This window comes from Opisthocomus hoazin, chromosome 26 (genome assembly GCF_030867145.1).
Source record: "Opisthocomus hoazin isolate bOpiHoa1 chromosome 26, bOpiHoa1.hap1, whole genome shotgun sequence".
Lineage (NCBI taxonomy): Eukaryota > Metazoa > Chordata > Aves > Opisthocomiformes > Opisthocomidae > Opisthocomus > Opisthocomus hoazin.
Window position 1 is genome coordinate 7314901 of NC_134439.1, and position 17806 is coordinate 7332706.

The 17806-nt window shown below is 54.6% G+C and overlaps 1 protein-coding gene and 1 gene segment (V, D, J or C); both read right to left on the bottom strand.

Moving 5' to 3' along the window:
* The window catches only part of LOC104330583 (M1-specific T cell receptor alpha chain-like), a 215742-nt gene that overhangs the window by 122590 nt on the left and 75346 nt on the right, over positions 1 to 17806 (bottom strand). The gene's annotated exons all lie outside the window — the stretch shown is intronic.
* LOC142364194 (Ig heavy chain V region C3-like) lies at positions 14227 to 14973 on the bottom strand. The segment is given in 2 exon segments: positions 14227 to 14564; positions 14916 to 14973. Coding segments are annotated over 2 exon segments (396 nt in total).

A 17806-nucleotide genomic window follows, 5' to 3' on the forward strand; every position in this document is an offset into this window, starting at 1 on the left:
GGTGTAGGACCTTGCACTTGGCCTTGTTGAACCTCAAGAGGTTCACACAGGCCCACCTCTCCAGCTTGTCCAGGTCCCTCTGGATGGCATCCCGTCCTTCTGGTGTCTCGACCGTACCACTCAGCTTGGTGTCATCTGCAAACTTGCTGAGGGTACACTCAATGTCGCTGTCCATGTCATTGATAAATATATTGAACAACACCGGTCCCAGTACGGACCCCTGAGGGACTCCACTTGTCACTGGTCTCCATCCGGACATTGAGCCGTTGACCACTACCCTTTGGCTGCAGCCATCCAACCAATTCCTTATCCACCGAACGGTCCACCCATCAAATCCATGGCTCTCCAATTTAGAGAGAAGGACGTTGTGGGGGACCGTGTCAAAGGCTTTACAAAAATCCAGATAGATGACATCCATAGCTAGTGTTACCAGTGAAGACCAAGTCAACAAAAATCCCTCCCAAATCACCTTTGCTTGACTTTCTGCTTCCTCACAAGGAACCATTCTTGAGCCTGAAGGGGGGTGATCTCTGACAATCAAGCAGCTCTCCTAGACCCCTCCTCTGCCCAGGACCATGAACCAAGGGATTCTTCCAAGCAGACACCTAAAAAACCCAAATTCTGCTCTCCTGAAATCCAGGCCTGCGGTCCTGCTTTTTACATTGCTCCCTGTTCTCTGGATCCGGAGCTCAAACACTACATGATCACAACAGGCAAGGCTGCCCCTCACCTTTCCATCCACCACCAATTCTTCCTCTGATGAAGTTCTCATCAACGCACTCCAGAAAATTGCTCAGTAGCTTGTACCCTGCTGTGCTGACCTACCAGACAACATCTGCTATGGTTCACATATGCCATGAGGACCAGGGTGAATGAACGTGAGACTTCTTACAGTTGTCTGGCTCCATCCACCACAGCACTTCTATAAGCTACCCCACCATATGTCCGTGCTCCCACAGTCTTACAACAAGCCACAGAAGAAAAAACTGGGCCATGCTGGTCAGGACCAAAGGCAATGTGCATCTTAACAGATCATAAATGTGAATTCTAAGAGATCATAAATGGTCTCGGCCCTTCAACCATACTGCTCTTTAATACATTTTCCTGTGAGCAGGCCAAAGTCTGGTTTTCTGCACCTGCCATTGTGTGACACCAGTATCTGGTTACCAGCTGTTAGAAAGAAATGCTGAGAAGTTTATTTTCTATATCAGTCATTTTTTGGTCCACTCTGCTGCAGAGATGCTCCAGGGTAAGCCCAGCACCACAGTAATACACTGCTTCATCCCCAAGCTTTGCTGCCTGGACATGCAGTGTGAAATCTATTCTGGGAGGTCTCCACTGATCCCTTAAAGAGATCCTGGAAACCATCTCCATCGACATCACCTTCCTTGTAAACCCAGTCCAGAGTGCCACGTGGCCCCTGCCATTACCAGGACATGTAGTAGCTGCTCATTCTCTCTCCACTCATGCTGCACTGGAAGGTGACTCCATCTCCCTCTCGCACGGCCAGTTCCCTGGTAAATTGCTCCAAGGCCACCTGGCCAGTGACTGCTGCAGAGAGCAAGAACAAGCCATGATCACTCCAAGAATGAGCAAAGGTCAGAGTAACACAGGTGGGGGCATTGTGATAGCACTGGACCCGTGGGAGGTCTAAAGCATTCTGCCCAAGGATGAACAGAGCAATAGAGCTAGTACCAGCAATCACAGCTCATGAGGAGGGAGACACCACGTTTCCCTCCCTCCTCCTCTCTGACAGACAGGAAGACCTGTCTGATTTTCCCATTCAAAGAAGGAAGGTTTTACACCATGTGGCACAAATCCCTGTGTCTTTGCCAAGATGGGATGGTGAGGAACCCACTCTCTTCTCACTGAAACTGCTCTGAATGAGCACAGGAGTGACAAGGTCCTCTCAGAAGAAAGTGGCAATTGGGCCCTAGGCTGCCGTCCTCGACCTGGTTGATCTTTGAAAGATGGGTTGCAGTGCACCTTGAGCAGAGTGTCCAGCCCTGTTGCCAAGCGTTAGGCCCCAAGATGGCGGAGCAGCGCACAACAGCTCTACCCACGTCTTCCGGGTCTGTGCCTCTGTGACTGCAGTCAGTCCTAGTCCCTCCTAGTCCCTCCCTCAGCCTATGACAACAATGAAGGCGGGAGGCGGGGGCTGGGGGAGCAGAAGAAGTTGATGTTGTTGGTGGACTCCTGGTGTCTCTCACCCTGCAGGTGCAACAATATGTGCTGGTTTGTCAGGAAAGCCCCTGGTGGGCAAAAGGTGATGTGTTGCTGTGGGGCCACCCACCCTTCTTCTGAGGAAGGACAGCTGGGTGCTGGTGGGACCTTGGAGCTGGCCCGGCGGTGGCAGGTTGTCCTCCCACTGGGGCCATGTCCCTTAGTGCTGTTCTATTGCTCCCATATGGAACCCCGTTAAGCCCAGCTCCGCTTCTACAGGGTACCTCTAGGCAGACGTTCACCGCTTTCTCCTCCCTCCACGCTGGCCAAGCACCCTACTCCGCAACTTGCTCCCTCGTGATGACACTGCTCCAGCTGCCTCTTCCCATCAAAGCCCTCCAAGGCCATCCAAGCAGCAGAGGACCTACAGGGCTCTGGGCAGCTGAGATCCAGGATAAGTTTGGTGCTGCAGCTCTGCGGTAGATATGCAGGCTCAAGCCCCCCAGCTCATACCCCAACACTCATGTGCAAAGGACTTGGCAGGGACCATGCTGTTGGGGTTCCTCAGCAGAGCAGGAACACACCCCTCTCTTTGCTCATCCTACCCAGCAAGAACCCAGAGATCCCCTTAGGACCTTTGCAGCCACAGGTTGGGACACCTACTGAGCCCTGACACAATGTCACTGTCTTGACAGGTACCAGCATTTTGGGAAACACTGCCCACTCCACAAACTGTTGGAATCCTATTCCTCGCCTCCCTTTTAGTGGATGCTCCAACATGGCCCCCTGCGGAAGGGATGCAGGAGAGGTGTGGGAAGGGCAGTTGCAGAGGTGCAGTGGGTTTGCATGGCAGCATTTTGGTAGCAGTGGAGCTGCAGGTGTGGCTGCTCTGAGGAGCTGCTAGAAGCTTCTCCTGTTTCCAGTAGAGACAATGCCAGCTGGCTCCAAGATGGACCTGCCACTGGCCTAGGCCAAGCCAATCAGCGATGATGGTTGTGCCTCTGTGATCACATATTGAAAAAGGGAAAAAAATCCTGTGTGGTAGCATGTGAAGCCGGACAGAGTAGTGAGAATATGTGAGAGAAATAACTCTGCAGACACCAAGGTCAGGGAAGAAGGAGGGGGAAGAGGTGCTCCAGGCACCAGAGCAGAGGTTCCCCTGCAGCTTGTGGTGAAGACCATTGTGAGGCAGGCTGTCTGCCTGCAGCCCATGGACATCCACAGTGGAGCAGATATGCACCTGTAGCCATGGAGGACCACAAGCTGGAGCAGGTGAATGCCCGAAGGAAGCTGTGACCCCATGTGGAGCCCTCAGTGGAACAGTCTGCTCACAGTGCCCTGCGGACCCATGGAGAGAGAAGCCCACGAGGGAGCAAGCTTGCTGGCAGGACCCATCCCCCTCTGCCACTCAAGGCGAGGAGGTAGAGGATTTGACAGTAAATTCAAGCCCAGGAGGAAGGGAGGGGTGAGGGGAAGGTGCTTTTAACATTTGGTTTCATCTCTCGTTATCTTACTCTCAATTGATTAGTAACAAATTAAACTAGTTTCTTCAAGTCAAGTCTGTTTTGCCCATGATGGCAACAGCTGAGTGATCTCCCTGTCCTTATCTTGACCCACAAGCTTTTTGTCATTATTTTTTCTCCCTTGTCCAGTTGACGAGGGGGAGTGATAGAGCGGCTTTGGTGGGCACCCAGCATCCAGCCAGGCTAAACCATGACAAGAGGGTAGAAGAACCCATCGAAACTGGAGGCTTGAGGCTGGGAAAAGAAGCACAGTGATGCAGGGCGAGGGTAGCCTAAGGCGCCCAGGGACACTTGGAGCTGCTCCAGTGTGGTTGGACATGCCGAGTTCCCTACAGCCCCCAAACACATGGAGGGCTGGAATGTTGTTCTGGCACAGGGCACACCCCATATCCTCCTTCTTGGGGTTTCTCACAAAAATCCACGCTGTCCCTCAGTGTACACACATGAGCATATACGCAAATGGAGCCAACACTAACAAGACAACGAAGAGACTATTCATCGTGTTCAGGGGAAAAGCTGCTCTGCAGCCCAGCTGTCGCACTGCTCTGGGGCTCCCTGAACAAGATGAGGTTTCAAAACGCGACTCAGCTCTGGCTTTCCATGTTCAGAGTTTAGTTCTTCAATGGTTGCTGTTCTTCCTAAAATAAGTCTCTTTCCCTCTCACTTTGTGCCTGTGGGAGAGACTGAGAAGGAAGAAAGAAGGGTAATAACATGCGAAGGGTTTTGTGTGTGCTTGTGGGAGACTCCGCCGCTGCCAGCACCTCTGTGCCTGCTTCTGGGAAAAGCCAGACAAGACTAGTCTTGAGAAGCCTTCTTGCCGCCAACCACAAAAGAGCTGGCTGGATTTAACCCCCTCTCCTACCACTTCTGCCCTCACTCTGCCTGTGTTTCAAACACTGTGCCCTTTTCCAGCTCTCTGGTGCTGCACTAATATGTGGCCATGTCTGCAGCCGACGGAAAGAGCACTTCCAGGGAGTGCGGGTTCCTGGAGGGCTCTGCAGAGCGGGTGACTCGGGTCTGGAAGGATGAAGTAATGTGCTGGAGTCCTGTGAGAGGATACTGCAGCACTACATGCTGCAGGTCTCTGCCAGGAGTCTGATGGACTCACGCATTCCCCACGAGTACCTGCTGTCGCTGACGCGTACACCAGATATGTGACAGGCATCTCTGAGACCTTCCCTACCATGGGCTAGAGGTCTGCACCTGAGAAAGGGCACCTGAAATCCCAGGACATAAGGATGAACAGGCTGCGATAGCTCAAGGTATCCCTCTGAACTCCAGAAAACAATTTTTTAGTGTGTGGGTGAGCAAGCACTGGTGCAGGTTGCCCAGAAAGCTTGTGGAGTCTCCATGCTTGGAGAGACTCAAAAGCTGCCTGGACATAGCCCTGGCCAACAGGCAGGTATTAATCTCTTCTCCCCAGTAACTTACAATAGGACGAGAGGAAATGTCCTCCAGTTGCGCCAGGTTCAGAGTGGATATTAGGAAAAATGTCTTTACTGAAAGAGTGGTCAGACATTGCAACAGGCTGCCCAGGGAGGTGGTGGAGTCACCATCCCTGGAGGTATTCAGAAAACATGCAGATGTGGCACTTCAGAGCATGGTTTAGTAGGCATGGTGGTTTTGGGGTGACAGCTGGACTTCATGATCTTAGAGGTCTTTTCCAACCTAGGATTCTATGAATTTAAAAGTTCCCTCCTGGAAAGCTCCAACTCCTCCTCTGTCCAGTTGGCAAGGATGGGCAATGACACTGCACACACGGTGTTACACGTGGGCAGAACAGCTCCTACTCACCTCTCCCCAGCTCCTCTCTGCCCACAAATCTGCTCTGCTGCAGCTTCCCATGTCAGGTTTCCCCCCATAAGGGCTGGAAGAAGTGTGCTATGAGGAATGGCTAAGGACTTTGGGTTTGTCTACCTTGGAGGAAAGGAGGCTGAAGACCAAACTCATTCCTCTCTACAGCTTCCTGAGGAGGGGAAGTGGAGAGAGGGAGGTTCTGATCTCTTCTCCTTCGTATCCAGTGATAGCACGCATAGGAATGGTTCAAAGTTGCCCCAGGAAAGGTTTAGATTGGAGATTAGGAAGCATTGCTTTACTGAGAGGGTGGTCAAACACTGCAACCGGCTTCCTAGAGAGGTGGTCAATGCCCCAAGCCTGTCAGTGTTTAAGAGCATTTGGACAATGCCCTTAAGAGCATGCTTTAACTTGGTCAGACCTGAACTGGTCAGGCAGTTGGACTACATGATCGTTGCAGGGCCGTACGATTGAAATCTTCTATTCTATTCTATTCTATTCTATTCTATTCTATTCTATTCTATTCTATTCTATTCTATTCTATTCTATTCTATTCTATTCTATTCTATTCTATTCTATGAACCACTGACAGCACCCAGCCTCAGAGAGACCCCCCACTTTCTCTCACACCAGGCACTGTTCCCTCACAGACTCGCCATGGAGATGGGCTGTGACTCCCATGAACATGCAGGAGGGGAGAGCAGGAGGGGAGGAAGCTGATGTTGTTCAGGCATGAGCCAAGTGTCTCTCACCGTGGTCCCTGCAGGGTGCAGTAATAGAGCGCACTGTCCCCCAGCTCCAGCCTGGTGATGATCAAGGTCCCAGAGCTCTTGTCAGCCTGGCAGGAAAACCTCTTGCGGGCAAAAGGGGCTGTGTGGCTGTAGGAGCCGCCTCGGCCCTTGCTCTGCAGCAAGTACTGCAGGGGCTTGCCAGGACGCTGCCGATACCAGGCCACGTAAATATAGGAGGCATTAGAGCTATAAGTGCATCGTAGGGTCCCGGTATTCCCTGCTCGCCACCACACTATAGACCTTGTTGCTTGGATCTCACCACCCTGAAATGAACCTGAAACAAAAGCAGGGCTGTTCCCCCGCTGCTTTGCTCTCATGGCCCAAGGAAATGACCCACAAAGGCATCAGCAGAAGCAGGCAACACTGTTGCCAAAACCCAAGCGCTTTGGATACCCCAGGAAAGAAGGTGACCAAGGCAAGGCAGAGAGAGGCTGCAGGAAGGCAGAGTGGCCAGCCTGGGTAGGTGACAGAAACACAATGAACCACCTCCTCAGAATAAAACACTGAAATTGCAACTGAGGAGATGCAATTTAGCAGTGCCAAGAAAGGAGCTCTTGCAGAAAGGCCAGGACCTCCAGAGGTGTGCAGCGATGGCGACTCTTGTTGGAAACAGTAGCAAGCCAGCTCAGCACTCGCCTGCTCCAAAATATCTACACCCACTGGTGGGCCCCAAAAGGTTTGTGTTAAAGCTCAGCTGCATTTTGTGTCACCGTGCGAACGGCACAGAAGTAGCAGGCACAATCCCCAGGATGCAGCAGATGCAGGGACAGAGATGCCTCAGACCGCAAATTGTCCCGAGAGGCAGCGGCTCGACCCTGCACTGCTGGCCCGAATTGAATCTGTGATGAATAATGGCTGATCCAGGACACCCACTCCAGTTTGCCACCGGGTGCCTGACGGTACCACCGAACATAATGATTCTCGAATCTGAAGCCGGAGCCGCGGCAGGAGAGTTGCGCGGAGTCCCCGGGCGCTCGCAGCCCTCCGCCGGCCTCCACCAGCCTCAGCTGCGCCCACGCCCCTGCGGACGGAGAGCGCAGGCAGCCGGGCACGGCGCGCCCACGGCCCGAGGACGTTCACCCGCCGCCCCGCCGACCCCCGCCCCGCCACAGCGACCGCCGACACCCCCCTGGCTCCCGACAAAGCCCCGCGCCCGCCCGGGACAATGCCCCGCCTGCCCTGCTCGGGGCTGAGCCGCGCCTGCTCCCGGCACTTGGGCCCGACCCAAAGCCGCCCCCTGCCCCTGCCCCTGCCCCTGCCCCTGCCCCTGCCCCTGCCGCTCCGTCCCCCGCTCCCCCGACGCCGCCCGCTCCCCCCTTCTCCCGCTGCAGCCCCAGCCCCGGGCCCAGCCCCGGCCTCGCTGCCCTCCCCGCCCGCCTCTCACCCGCCGGCCCCGCGGCCAACGACAAGGCCAGGAGCCACGGCCCCACGCCGGCCGCCATCCCGCCCTGCCGCGCCGCGGCCGCACACGAGCCGAGCGGAGCCGCGCTCGGGCCCGCTCCTGCCCTCCCCGCCGCCTCGGCCCCTCGCCGGGGCAGCGCCGACGCCTCGGCCCGCCCCCAGCACACCCGCCCCGCCACGGCCCGGCCCGGCCCGGCCCCCCGCTGCCGCGGCCCCTCGGCGGGAGGACGAGGAGGGGGAGGAGGAGGAGGAGGAGGAGGAGGAGGAGGAGGAAGGGGGCGCGGGGAGGGACGCGGCCCAGGGCCGGCGGCACAGGACGAGCGCGGCGCCCGGCACACGAAGCCTCCTGGCCCGCGGCTCCCAGCGCGGCTCCGCCGCTGTCCCAGCTCCCAGCCCCAGCCCTAGCGCCAGGCACAGGCTCTCGGCCCGCAGCGTCCCCGCGCAGGACCCTCGCCGTGCCCCGCACCCCCAGCCCGCCCTGGCCTCACTCCCAGCCCATGCCCGGGGAGACAAGAGTCACAGTGAGGAAACACTGCTTTCCCCGTTCCCCCACAACTCCCCCTTTCAGCTCCGCACGGCTGCTCTGTGCTGCCCTCCATGTCCCCCACCCCAGCCCTCGGCTCTCTTCTTCCTGGCTGTCGCAGCACCCGGCTCCTGCTGAGCTGCCCTCATACACCGCATCAGACCGGCCCCGCATTGCACATCCAGCAGGCAGGGGCAGGGCGGGTTGTCTGCAGGTGGAGTGAGGGCGAAGGCCACAGCAGTTGTCACTCCTGCCCCACCAATGCAACTAACGCCTGCAAGGTTGTCACGGCCAGAGGAAGGGGGATCCCTTCAGCTCCATCACCACCGCCTCCTCACAGCACACTGGTCACAAGCCTCACTGGTGAACAAACAGGCACAGGTTATGGCCCTGCACACAGCATGACTCAGCAGAGGAGTGGAGTCTCTGTGAAAGGACGGACTGTCCAGAGTCTGCTTATCAGCAGGATTTCAGCTGCTGTTGTTATTTACCGTATCCTGCCTGTGTGACATAGTTTTGGTGAAGAATGGGTTGTATAACCTCAGGGTTACATTTGGAGCTATGGCATTTGTCTTCTGAGAAGCCACTATGCACAGTGTAGCCCCGCTTCATTAATTCTTTACTTAATATGGTGTGCACATACAGTTTTTGTTTCAACTATTAAACTATCTTTACCTCAACCCACGTGTTCTTTTTATTCTGCCCTGCCGATTCTCTCCCCATCCTGCTGAGGGGGCAGTGACGGAGAAGCTGTGTGGGGCTTAGCAGTCTGCAATGGTTCATCGACAACTGTCCTTTTTGGTGCCCAGCACAGTTCTCAAGGGCTTCAACAAAATGCCGCGTCTGAGTGGAGTGCGCTGGACCGAATTTATAACTCTCCAGCTGTTTAGCTGTGAATTGGCAGGCTCCTGTGCTTGCCACAGGGCTTCCTTGCTTTGCTTCTTGTTACCGTCTGGTGCTTCTTAGGGGTTGCTTTTGGCTTTTGCCGCTCACTGTAGCGCTTAACACCTCACTCTGCTGTGCCTGGGAACAGTTTGCCAACAGCAACGGACGTGCGCCCAAGCTGGCAGATGGCCAGGGCATCGCCGCTGTTCCTGTGCTGCTGCACTGGACCTGCCGGAACTCCAGTGAGAGCTTGTGTGGCAGGGACTGTGAGCTGTGGATAAGGTACATCCCTGAAAGAACTGTGGTCTGTGTTTAGGGCCGTGTCAATCCAGATTCTCCCCTGAAAGGACTGTGATCCATGGGTAAGTCCACGCTGAAGCAGCAGGTCACGATCCGCTCAGATCTCTCAAATTTACAGCATTACCTAACCTGTGACTCAAACTTTGTTTTATGAGCTCATTAGGAAAGAAAACAAACATGTCAAGCAAGGGCTCAGTCCCCTTTTCACAGATCAGTCTAACATGTCAATTCACTTCTTTATCACTCAATTCTTGAGGTTTCTAATGTAATAGTTCTCTAAATCATAACTCATAACTCAAGTTGTAACTCGCGACTGGGAACTTGCAACTCACAACTCGTAACTTGGGACTCAACTCCTAACTCACATGCCTATGAGCAAAATAGTTGCCTGACCAATGGGGAGAGCGCTCGTTCTTCCTCTTCTCTCACGCTGCAGGCAGCCCCTGTACCGTACCAGGACACACGAAAGCCTCAGCAACCCACCTGCTCTTGCACCTGCTTCAACAGCCTGTATGACCTGCTCCAAAGAGACAACACCTACAGGCTGCTATGGTTATACCTTTAAATTCTTGTAACCCACGTTTTGAGATGTGTGTTACAAGAAGCGCTGCAGCAGGAACCAACAAAACCAAGGCAGAAGGAGCTTCACAAGCAGCCCTGCAGGTTCAGCACCACTGGTCCAGAGCTGGCTTTGGCTGCTGTTAAGGGAGAACCTGCCGCCCGAGCATTCACACTCCGTGCAAGGAGTCGCACACACACCACCCGAGACCTTAACTGCTAGGACCGGAGTCGCTTTGCAGCAGGCGACTCCAGAGCAGGCGACTCCAGTGAGCCGACAGGTGCCCCTTTTCGTGCCCCTTTTCGACTCCTCACACACATACACTCACTCTCGGGTGCTTCCTCATCCCTCAGGCTCGACTCCAGGTTTCTCGAAGCAGAGTCTCTGTGTGCCAGGCAAGTCTAGTAAGTGGTGCAGCGGTGGAAACCAGCTTGAGCTGGTTGCCTCTGGAGAGGGAACCCAAACAAAGAAATTCCTGGGCAATTATACCCCCACAATCTAAGTTCCCTCCCCGCATGAGTGGTGTCCAAGCGGCAGCTGATCCAATGGTGTCATTTGGGTCTGGGGGCATTTGTCCCTCATTGGAGCCCATCATTGTCTTTGGGCAGGCTTATCTTCAGAGATGCCCTGCTGTTGTCTATTGATGACTTAACTTCCTTGTCTTCTAGCTGCAACTGAGTCCTTGGGGCTATCCTTCACTGAGCTTGGCAAGGCTTCAGTGGAATTTCACTGTATCCATGTGGTAGATTCACAGCGTGCAGCCTAAGGCTTCAGTGAAGTTAGCCACTAAAGCCAAGCAAGTTACTTATATGAACATATATATATACATATATGAGTACTGTACCAGAACACAGAACAGCGACTCTTCTTACATTTTGGCTTATCTTTTTGTCCTGGGTTCGGCCAGGACAGGGTTAATTTTCACCAGAAGCCAGGAGGGGACACAGCCGGGTGGGCTGACCCAAATTGGCCAAACAAAACAGGGTAATCAATACCGTGTGCAGTCATGCTGGGTTCTGAGTGGGGGAGCTGAGCAGGGGGGAAGGGATTTGCCCCTAGGGAGTGCACGGGGTGATTGGTGAGAGTTGCTCTGTGCGTTTCCGTCTTTGTTCTGTATATTCTCCTTATCAGTATTGTTCTTGCTACTGTTCCCTTCCTTTGCTGTTCAGTTAAACTGCCCTTATCCCGACCCAGGAATTTTTGCCTTTTTCTTTCCATTCTCCTCCCCACCCCCGTGGGGGGAGGGGCGACAGAGACACTGTGTGGCCCTTTTGTTGCCGGCCAGGGCCAGACTGCAACACTTTTCTATAACACAGCCAATAACTACACACAACACAAGGCATCTCCTGTCCTGAGCACCATAATGCATGGACCACAAACAACTCAATGGAGGTTTCACAGCTCCAGCTGTGCCTTGGTCTTCCTGACCCCATCCCTACAGAACCAGGCAGCGTCCCTGTACTCGACCCAGGACACCTGTCCCTGCTTCTACTGCCTGCAAATTTACTTCTTACCCTTTATTTTGACAGGTAGGTTTGCACTCAGCCATGCCGGTCTCTTGCCTTCTTATCCTGATTTCTGACAAATGGAGGATTTCTGACAAATGGAGATCAAGAGCTCTTGTGCTCCAAGGAAAGATGCCTTAAAGATCTGCCAGCTCTGTTCTGCTCCCTTGTACCTGAAAGCGTTTTCCCAGGGCGTTCTATTGACTAACTCCTCGAACAGCTGGAAGGTTGCTTCTCTAAAATCCAGAGTCCTGACTTTACTCTTTGCCTGTCCCATATTCCTCAGCAATGTGAACTCCACCGGTGCATGATCACTGTAGCCCAGGCTGCCTCCAGTCTTGCTGTCTGAAGGAGGGTTCAAAGAAGATGGGGCCAGGCTCTTTTCACTGGTGCTCAGTGGAAGATCAAGAGGCAATATGCACAAACTGAAACACAGAGGAATTCTTCCGAACATCAAGAAACACTTTTCATTGTCAGAATGACAGAGCACAGGCATAGGACGCTCAGAGAGCTTGTTGAGTCTCCATGCTTGGAGGTATTTGCAAGCTGTCTGGACACAGTCCTGGACCACTAGCTCTACGTGGCCCTGCTTGAGGAAGGGGCTTGGACCAGATGACCTTCTAAGGTCTCTTCCAATTTCAACCTTCCTGTGATTCTGTGAAAGACTCACAAGCACATTCACATCCTTGCAGGTGATATGTGCCAGGGCAAAGCAGAACACTGAAACTCAGACTTTGCTATTTGAAGTCAGTTCTTTGCCATCCGAGGAAGGAGGCAAGGACACTCAGTGTGGAATTACCAAGGGAATTTATTCTTTTACCTTTGAGCTGTGTGCACAGCCATGTCCTAGTCTGATGCATGGGAGGATCCTGATACAGAGGAAAGCAGGGTTTACATAAGTGGCTGATCAGTGAATATTGCTCACCTAATCGGAAGGTACTAGTCCTGTGCGGAATCAGTACATGCTTCTCTTGCACAGGTGCTGTACACTTATGGTCAGTGGCGTATCAATATTTGATCTTCTAAACCCAGGTCCCGTGTAGGTGGGGGGATTTATCCTGAATTCTGGTCACTTCAAGTTCTGGCCACAGTTGTATACCTGGCTTAATTGAAGAGTAAACTTTCTGTTGTTTTCATGTTGCTATGGTGTGTTCTGATCCAGGATGAGCTGGCTTAGGTTGGGTCTTAAGGTCACATCGACCCTGAGGTAAAAACTCATAGTGTCAGGTAGTGTTCATTCATCTAAGCAAGTCACAGAATCACAGAATCACAGAACTCCAGGGGTGGGAAGGGACCTCCAGGAATCATCTAGTCCAACCCCCCTGACAAAGCAGGTTCACCTAGAGCAAGCTGCACAGGACAGTGTCCAGGCAGGTTTTCAATAGCTCCAGAGAAGAATCCACAAGTGCTCTGGGCAGCCTCTTCCAGTGCTCTGTGACCCTCAAAGTAAAGAAGTTCTTCCTCATCTTCAGATCGAACTTTCTATGCTTCGGTTTGTTCCTGTTGCCCCTTTCCCTGCTGCTGAGCACCACTGGAAGGAGTCTGGCCCCATCCCCTTTACACACACCCTTACGATATTTATAGGCATTTATAAGGTCCCTCTTAATCTTCTCTTCTTCAGGCCAAACAAGCCCAGCTCCCTCAGCCTTTCCTCATAGGAGAGCTTCCCTAGGTTGTGGGAGACAGTGTCAAAAGCCTTGCTGAAGTCAAGGTAGAAAACATCCACTGCTCTCCCCTCATCTACCCAGCCAGTCATGCCACCATAGAAGGCTATCAGATGGCTCAAGCATCATTTCCCCTAAGTGAATTCATGCTGACTGCTCCTCATAACCTGCTTTTCCTCCACTTGCTTAGAGAAGACATCCAGTCAGAGCTGTTCCATCACCTTTCCAGGGATGGAGATGAGACTGACTGGCCAGTAGATCCCAGAGTTCTCCTTCTTGCCCTTTATGAAGACTGGAGTGACTTTAGTGCTTACACAGTGTCAAGGCCTTCTCTGTTTCTCTTGTTGCCCATCAGCTGCACACTTGACCACAACTGGCCAAGTGGATATCTCATACTGCATGATGTCATGCAAAGCAATAAGAGCTGGGAGAAAGAAGGAGGAAAGGGGGATTTCATTTGAGCCTTGCCCAAAGCTGGAGCTCTTGTCAGCCTCGCAGGAAAACCCCTTGAAGGCAAAAGGGGCTCTGTGGCTGTAGGAGCCTCCCTCAGCCCTTGCTCAGCAGCAAGTGCTGCAGGGGTCCAGCAGGATGCTGTTGATACCAGGCCACATAAATATAGGAGGCATTGGAGCTGTTAGTGCATCGCAAGGTCCCAGTATTCCCTGCTCACCACCACACTGCACACCTCGTTGCTGGGATCTTGTCACCCTGAAACACACATGAAACAAGAGGAACCCACTGCTTTGCTCTGACTGTCACAAAGAAATGCCCGCTGGCAGTCGACAGAAGCAGGCAGTGCTGTTGCCAAAGCCCAAGTGCCTTCAGTGCCCCAGGGAACAAGGGCAGGAGGGATAGCAGAAGGGCTGCAGACAGGCAGACTGGTCAGGCTGGTTGAGCGACAAAGAGTACCCTGCATATCCTTCGAAAAATAAAGCACTGCTTTTGGGACTCAGGGGCAGGAAAGAGGCGGTGCAGAGAAAGCAGCTCTTGCTGAAAGGCCAGGACCACCTGTGGTGCACAGTGATGGCCCCTCTCTCCCTGGGTGCACTCCTGGGCTCCTCCATCATTCACCTGCCCTGAAACTCCCCCACCCTGTGCTAGGCCCCAGCAGGTTTGTGTTAAAGCTCAGCCGCATTTCCTGTTCCCGTGTGAACAGCACAGAAGTAACGAGCAGAGTCCCGGGGGTGCAGGGCATGCAGGGACAGAGATGCCTCAGATCGGGAATTGTCCCGGGAGGCTGTGGCTCGACCCTGCACTGCTGGTGCGTAACTTGTTATAGAACCTAAGGCATTGATGTAGGACACCCACTGGAGACTGCCACCGGGTGCCTGACGGTACCACCGAACATAATGATTCTCGAATCTGAAGCCGGAGCCGCGGCAGGAGAGTTGCGCGGAGTCCCCGGGCGCTCGCAGCCCTCCGCCGGCCTCCACCAGCCTCAGCTGCGCCCACGCCCCTGCGGACGGAGAGCGCAGGCAGCCGGGCACGGCGCGCCCACGGCCCGAGGACGTTCACCCGCCGCCCCGCCGACCCCCGCCCCGCCACAGCGACCGCCGACACCCCCCTGGCTCCCGACAAAGCCCCGCGCCCGCCCGGGACAATGCCCCGCCTGCCCTGCTCGGGGCTGAGCCGCGCCTGCTCCCGGCACTTGGGCCCGACCCAAAGCCGCCCCCTGCCCCTGCCCCTGCCCCTGCCCCTGCCGCTCCGTCCCCCGCTCCCCCGACGCCGCCCGCTCCCCCCTTCCCCCGCTGCAGCCCCAGCCCCGGGCCCAGCCCCGGCCTCGCTGCCCTCCCCGCCCGCCTCTCACCCGCCGGCCCCGCGGCCAACGACAAGGCCAGGAGCCACGGCCCCACGCCGGCCGCCATCCCGCCCTGCCGCGCCGCGGCCGCACACGAGCCGAGCGGAGCCGCGCTCGGGCCCGCTCCTGCCCGCCCCGCCGCCTCGGCCCCTCGCCGGGGCAGCGCCGACGCCTCGGCCCGCCCCCAGCACACCCGCCCCGCCACGGCCCGGCCCGGCCCGGCCCCCCGCTGCCGCGGCCCCTCGGCGGGAGGACGAGGACGAGGAGGAGGAGGAGGAGGAGGAGGAGGGGGGCGCGGGGAGCTCGTGCTGCCATCCAGAGGGACCTCGAGAGGCTGCAGAAACCGGCTGGCAGCAACGTCCTGCGGTTCCACAGGGGGAAGAGCAAAGTGCTGCACCTGGGGAGGAACAACCCCATGCACCAGGGCAGGCTGCGGGCTGCTCAGGTAGAAACAAATGCTCAGAAAAGGACCTGAGTGTTCTGGAAAACGACAACGTGACCGTGAGCCAGGAATGTGCCCACAATATGATTCGTGTTCCCCAGCGCTCAGTATTGGGACCGGTTCTGTTCAATATCTTTAGCAATGATCTAGAGGAGGCCATTGAGTGCATCCTCAGGAAGCTTCTCAGGAAAGGACTCAAGGGTTCTGGAGTACAAAACTTGGCCAGCAACCTGTCCTTGTGAGAACGGAGGCTATTGTCATCCTGGGCTGCACTAGACAACGAATGGCAGGCAGGACAGGGACGTGATCCTTCCCCTCAGCACTGGAGAGGTCACACCTGGAGTACTGGGTCTACTTCTTGGCTCCCCACTGCAGCACAGACTTGGGCACACAGGAGAGAGGCCGGTGACGGCCAAGAAAACGTTGACGGGACTCGGGCACCTTTTGCGTGAGGAAAGGCTGAGAGAGCTGGGGCTGTTTACCCTGGAGAAGAGAAGCCTCAGGGGGGTCTCATCAATATACAGAAAGATGTGAACGGAGGGTGCAGGGAAGGCGGGACCAAGCTCTTTTCAGTGATGCTCTCTCAGAAGACAGCAGGCAACACGCACAAGCTTTCTGTGGTTTTGTAGGTCAGACAGGCCAAGGTGAAGGGGAAAACTGAAACTCCAACTTTGCTGCTCCGCTGATGACTTCCAGAAACAGCTTTTTACACAAGTGTTGAGGAATGCTCACTTTCCTCTCATGGCTACAAGTTTCAAAGCTGGAACGCAAAGAGAAATATGCACGTGATACAAAAGTAATATTGACGGGGAGAAAAGTGGAACATGTGCAGCATGGCTATGTTAGCTCTGTTCCTGGTGTCTACTTTACTTATGGTGTGAGGTCTGCTGCTAGCACTTAGAATCATAGAATCATAGAATCATAGAAAGTTTTGGGTCAGAAGGGACCCCTAGAGGTCATCTAGTCCAACCCCCCCGCAGCGAGCAGGGACAGCACTAACTAGATCAGGTTGCTCAGAGCCCTGTCCAACCTGGTCTTGAATGTTTCCAGGGATGGGGCCTCCACTACCTCTCTGGGCAACCCTTTCCAGTGTTTCACCACCCTCATTGTAAAGAATTTCTTCCTTATATCCAGCCTAAACCTACCCTGTTTTAGTTTAAAACCATCACCCCTCGTCCTGTCACTGTTGTCTCTACTAAAAAGATTGTCCCCATCTTTCCTATAGGCTCCCTTTAAGTACTGAAAGGCTGCAATCAGGTCTCCCCACAGCCTTCTCTTCTCCAGGCTGAACAAGCCCAACTCTCTCAGCCTGTCCTCACAGGAGAGGTGCTCCAGCCCTCGGGTCATTTTTGTAGCCCTCCTTTGAACCCGCTCCAACAGTTCCATGTCCTTCTTGTGCTGAGGGCTCCAGAGCTGAACGCAGGACTCCAGGTGAGGTCTCACCAGAGCAGAGTAGAGGGGCAGAATCACCTCTCTCGACCTGCTGGCCACACTTCTCCTGATGCAGCCCAGGACACGGTTGGCCCTCTGGGCTGCCAGCGCACATTGCCAGCTCATGTCCAGCCTTTTGTCTATCAGTACCCCCAAGTCCCTCTCAGCAGGGCTGCTCTCGATCCTTTCATCCCCCAGCCTGTATTGATAGCGGGGATTACCCCGACCCAGGTGTAGGACCTTGCACTTGGCCTTGTTGAACCTCAAGAGGTTCACACAGGCCCACCTCTCCAGCTTGTCCAGGTCCCTCTGGATGGCATCCCGTCCTTCTGGTGTCTCGACCGTACCACTCAGCTTGGTGTCATCTGCAAACTTGCTGAGGGTACACTCGATGTCGCTGTCCATGTCATTGATAAATATATTGAACAGCACCAGTCCCAGTACGGACCCCTGAGGGACTCCACTTGTCACTGGTCTCCATCCGGACAGTGAGCCGTTGACCACTACCCTTTGGCTGCAGCCATCCAACCAATTCCTTATCCACCGAACAGTCCACCCATCAAATCCATGGCTCTCCAATTTAGAGAGAAGGACGTTGTGGGGGACCGTGTCAAAGGCTTTACAAAAATCCAGATAGATGACATCCATAGCTAGTGTTACCAGTGAAGACCAAGTCAACAAAAATCCCTCCCAAATCACCTTTGCTTGACTTTCTGCTTCCTCACAAGGAACCATTCTTGAGCCTGAAGGGGGGTGATCTCTGACAATCAAGCAGCTCTCCTAGACCCCTCCTCTGCCCAGGACCATGAACCAAGGGATTCTTCCAAGCAGACGCCTGAAAAACCCAAATTCTGCTCTCCTGAAATCCAGGCCTGCGGTCCTGCTTTTTACATTGCTCCCTGTTCTCTGGATCCGGAGCTCAAACACTACATGATCACAACAGGCAAGGCTGCCCCTCACCTTTCCATCCACCACCAATTCTTCCTCTGATGAAGTTCTCATCAACGCACTCCAGAAAATTGCTCAG